Source organism: Liolophura sinensis, chromosome 1 (genome assembly GCF_032854445.1).
Source record: "Liolophura sinensis isolate JHLJ2023 chromosome 1, CUHK_Ljap_v2, whole genome shotgun sequence".
NCBI lineage: Eukaryota > Metazoa > Mollusca > Polyplacophora > Chitonida > Chitonidae > Liolophura > Liolophura sinensis.
Window position 1 is genome coordinate 80,846,378 of NC_088295.1, and position 4,891 is coordinate 80,851,268.

General features: G+C 38.4%; 1 protein-coding gene across 1 annotated transcript; it reads right to left on the reverse strand.

Annotated features, from left to right (window-relative positions):
* Nucleotides 1-430: 430 nt before the first annotated feature.
* LOC135461720 (coiled-coil domain-containing protein 12-like) lies at nucleotides 431-2,951 on the reverse strand. The gene is made up of 5 exons (XM_064738921.1): nucleotides 2,803-2,951; nucleotides 2,064-2,140; nucleotides 1,604-1,665; nucleotides 1,107-1,218; nucleotides 431-910 (listed from the first exon to the last, which is right to left on the reverse strand). The coding sequence occupies exons 1-5, from the start codon at nucleotides 2,949-2,951 to the stop codon at nucleotides 822-824; spliced, it is 489 nt and encodes a 162-aa protein (XP_064594991.1). The 3' UTR covers nucleotides 431-821.
* Between the last annotated feature and the right edge of the window lie 1,940 nt (nucleotides 2,952-4,891).

The window sequence follows — 4,891 nt, forward strand, 5'->3', positions numbered from 1 at the left end:
AAAGACCGGTTGTTTAGGCAATCAAATCCACCAAACCTATAAAGGCTACTAAAACCTGCTGGTACACGGCCACAGAAAATTCATCCCAAACACTAAAAATGTAACCCAAATTGTCAACGGCCTTTGTTTTAAACTGAGGCAAGCTGGACCATTCGTCCAGCGAGGGCCCACAACTCACAAAATACATTATGTACCTAACACTGTCCTCCTCTGATTCTAGGTCATAAGATGCACCACAAAGTAGCTGAATTGGGTACTGTTCAATTTTCATCAACATCAACAACAGCAACACAGACACATTAATCAATGACATTATTCCGCCATGTATTAATATTCGTCTCAATCATCATGCACCAGTCTTGGAGTGAGTGAGTGCTTGGGGTTTAACGTCGTACTCAACAATTTTTCAGTCATATGACGACGACACCAGTCTTGGATGCTTTTCACATACACAGAGGTTATCTCCACATACAGATGTCATGAATATCAGTTTACATCCCAACATGCAGAAATGATGGTTATCCGTTGACATCCTGATAAAAAAGAAGGCATGGGATATCAGCAGACATCTTGATACACAGAGGTTATGGATATCAGTTGGTGTGACGTCTCGATAAAAAAAAGTCATGGATATCAGCTGATGCCCAGATACACAGATGTTAGGGATATTTGTTGATATCTTGTTACACTGAGGTCAAGATCAAGGACATCCAATACCCAGAGGTTATAGGTATTTGTTGACATCCATTTACAGCCCCAATCACCTTTATCATCAGGGATAAGTTGAAAAACATTGGATGTAGATGATCTCATGACACTTGTCAATCATCTTCTGCTTCCACCTGAGCTACTGCCGCACCTGCATTCACCATGGAAACCAGGTCTTCCTTACCCATCTGTAATCGTTCACCTGTCCAACAATAAATCAATACATAAAATGATTAACTCACAACACAGCTCCTAAAAATAATAAAATATGCTTGGAAACATTTACAGGTTTATAAACTAAATGTGGTTTAAACCAAGGTGGAAAATGATTACATGTATGTACAGAAAAAGACAGCAAATCTCAAAACAGCTGTAGAGTGAATATTATGAAGTCTTACGTATTAATTCAGCAATAGCTCGCTGTGTTCTCTTCTCCAGTTTTTCAAGTTTCTTTGCTACGTCCCTCTTGAGATCCCAATCTGGTTTCCGTGGAGCAAGGTTTGTCAAATCCTAATAATAGATGGGCAAACATGTATTTAGTTTATGGGACAAACAAAGTATTACAGTAATGTCATGCTCTATAAGCCCTTGCATTATCATGGCAAAGTCAAGGTCAATTCATTTCCAGTATCAGTATATCATCAGTCATACAAATTTCTAATAAACCACATCACATTCATTGCATAATTGATATAATACTCCCAACATGAAGTTGAACTGAACTGACAGAAACTTACAGGTGAGAACTGAGTTTGAACACAATCAAGCAAAGGCCCTGGCCTTGCAAATAATACATGTCTTACCATCATGACCTTGCAAGATAAAAAAATGTACAATACACTGAAAGTTTGCTTATCTGTCACAATACCAGAAAGTGCATGCATTTCAAACTCACAATTTCTTTTGCCAAGTCCTCTTCCTTACCAGCCTCCAACTGGTTCTTAATTTTCTCTGTTACTAATAACAAACAAAAATAAACATGCCACATAATTTATGCATATCAGGTCAGCTGCATATGTATCAGTATGTAAATTACATCTTTATAATTTATAAATGTATCTTAAAATAAAAAGGGATCTAACAAAAAATGCATAAAAAAATCAACAGGTCTAGTCTAAAACACTGTGGTAACACATTCATAAACAGAGAAAGGTCAAACACAGAAATTTTACCATAAAGATGTCAAAAGGTGGTTAAAACACACTGTTTACATGGTTTATACACACTGCTCTGTGACTTTTGATTAGCTAAACAATAAATATGTGTGTGAAAACAATTGACTTAATTTCAATGATGTTTCACTTTATATTTATCTTGTTTTACACATATTGAGCAAGTCTTCACACCATACATACCATCTTCTGGTTTTATTTTGGGCAAGGTGCTTTCTTTCAGTGAATCATCTGCTGGTTTGTAACTTCTAAACACGGGTCTACAAGAAAATTATGCCAGTAAATGGATGGCCTTGAAAGTTTTACTTAAATTCCATTCATTCAGACTTAATTTATTTTTGTTGTTGTAAATCTCTGAAAAATACCCCCAAAGACTGACAGCAGCTCTGAAACATTTAAGTACACCCTGTATGAAGCAGAGTAAGAATGGCCTGGCATAACTCTGGAGCTATGAATAATGATGAAGCTGGTCTACAATAACTTCACGAACTACCAACTCACTGACTAGTGTTTAAGCCCCGTGCGCAAGAAGTTTCCACTTACCGGTATTTCACAAGATGACGGGCGGGGCAAAACGGAATGCCCAGAGTAAACTGACAAACCACCCCCAGCAAAAATAACAAGAGCTGGATTTGAACACAAAACTACTTGCGTTTGTTTGTTGTAGTGAACCAATGCTTTTAAAAGTTTAACCCAACTCATCTGAACCAGCTAGCCATTTACTGATCACAAATAAAACAACTGCTTAAATCTCTAAATACCACCACACAGAACATACTGCATGCATTCTGAAATCAGAAACAGGCCACTGTATTATCACGGCCTCCTGTGAATCACGAAGACATGGTGTGTAAGACTTCACTAAAGGTTCAATTTTCGTCGCCTAAGTAACTATTGTTATCAAGATTATGTACATAATTACTTTGGTAATGTTTCCCATTCACTGTCTCCTAAAGCTTTCTTCTCTGGCGGTTCACCATCAACTGGTGTTTTATTTTGACGATTCCTCAGGGCCTTCAATCGCTCTTTTCTCTTCTGTGCCTCCTCGGCCAAGGAGCCTACCGAAGCCATGCCTCTACAGCGTTGTAAGGGAGACAACCGTGTGTGTTCTAAAAGGGGTTGGTCAGTGGGGGAAAGGAGAGTTATTGGTGTGTTTCTTTTAGCCGTACTAAAGAAAATTTGGATTATTCGACGGCGTCCAGCATTGTGGTGTCAGGAAACCGGGCAGAGCCCGGGGAAAAACCACGACCATCCTTTGTCTGCTGCAAGACCTTCCCTAGTAAGGCCAGAGAGGAAGCCAGCATGAGATGGACTTGAACTCACAGCAATCGCATTGGTGGAAGGCTCATGGGCTATTGTGCCGTGCTGGTGTGCTAAACCCCTCGGCCTCGGAATCACCCCGATGGGGGAAAGGGCTGCTGATGACATAATTACGATTTCAATACATTAATTCATGATCATTAACATATAACATTTCCATAGATGGTATTATGTAGGTTCGAATGATGTGTAAGACCATTTTCCTGGAATAGTTTGTTTGTTATTCTGTGTTAACGTCTTGTAGGCCTACTGGAAAACTTGGCCATATAGGTCTAGGGCCTGTAATCTATATAGAGGGGTCTTGCGTGGTTTCATTCACCGCATGCATGTGTAAACGTTAAGTACGTTTTGTTTGCTTTACTTGCATTTATTTCTTAAACTGTGTATCTCATATAGACAATAGTTTCAGTGTCCGATTTGTGACGGCAGAGCACCGTTCAAGGTCATAGATAATATAGCCCTACTCTTCCCACTCCTCTCCCACTGTACAATAGAGACATCCTAAATTATCCTGGATTTAATTGTAGCTGTGACAAGGGGAAAGAGATATCGGTGGTAACCATCGAATGTTGTTACAGTGTTAGTATTTATGCATCTACATGTATATTCTGTTAGCAATCTATAACTGCAACCCATAGCCACCCCTCTGCCCGGTTTCCTCCCACTATTATTCTGGCCGCCATCTTATAAGTGAAACTATTCTTGAGTACGCCGTAAAACGCCAATCAAATCAATCAATCAAAGCCAGGCAAGATGGTAACAAAAAGCGGCTGACGGCTTTGGGGGACCCTTTGAGAAGTGTCATCTTCCTTGAAGACGATTAGTCTGATTCCGCCGTGCAAGTAAACTTACAAGGGCGTCACACATGGCAATGTTCGACAGGGCCTTGCCCTCCACCCATCGAAAAAGTGAAAAATTGTTCATTATGGCGTTAAACAGCAATCAAATAAATAAATAAAAAATAACCTTATCATCGACAATAAATTTTGATATCTCTAAGTACTACTTGGAATTTAAAAACAATTACAGACAGATACAACTAGCCTCTGTAGGCCTATTCAGTTGCAAGGTTCACATTAAAGAAACGCACGACTGTGCTATTTTGTTGCCGTTAAAAGTGATCAATTTGTTGTAATTGCCAAAAATAAGGTTTTGGAGTCATCATATGTGTCTTAATGACACTAAACAGGTTAAGTATATAGCATAAATAGGAAAGACCTTAAGAAAGAAAGGTTTTCTTTACATATAGCTGTAAAACTGAACTTTGGTGAATAATTTTGGTGAAGACAGGCCCATCAATTCTGGAGATATCTTTCAGCTTAACATTTGATCTGCTCCATGTCTGAAATATTTAATCACACTCATATATTGTGTAACTAATATAAAACACCAAAATAACCTTTATAAGCATAGGGTATATAAGCAATAGGAGTGCACATCGTCAGAAATTGTTGTTTTACTTGTCGTTAGATCGAATTCAGTTGTCACTGGTTCGACGATGACTTCATGCCAGAAGGTTTTTTGGTTGATTTATTATTGCAACCATTTTCATCTACAAAAAAATGATACGGATGATATAAACGCCTGAAATTTTGTGGAATACGTAATTTTAATCTTGTCATACGTATGGTAAGTTTACATAATTAAGCTTTGATATTTTTGCCCTTGAGAGACATATTTTGTGTAACCTC

Excerpts from the sequence above, each read along its gene's own strand:
- LOC135461720 (XM_064738921.1), bottom strand. The coding sequence starts at position 2,951 with ATGGCTTCGGTAGGCTCCTTGGCCGAGGAGGCACAGAAGAGAAAAGAG. Across the intron at positions 1,666-2,063 it reads CAAAATAAAACCAGAAGATG|TAACAGAGAAAATTAAGAAC; the intron begins GTATGTATGGTG and ends GTTTGTTATTAG. Across the intron at positions 1,219-1,603 it reads AGGACTTGGCAAAAGAAATT|GATTTGACAAACCTTGCTCC; the intron begins GTGAGTTTGAAA and ends ATCTATTATTAG.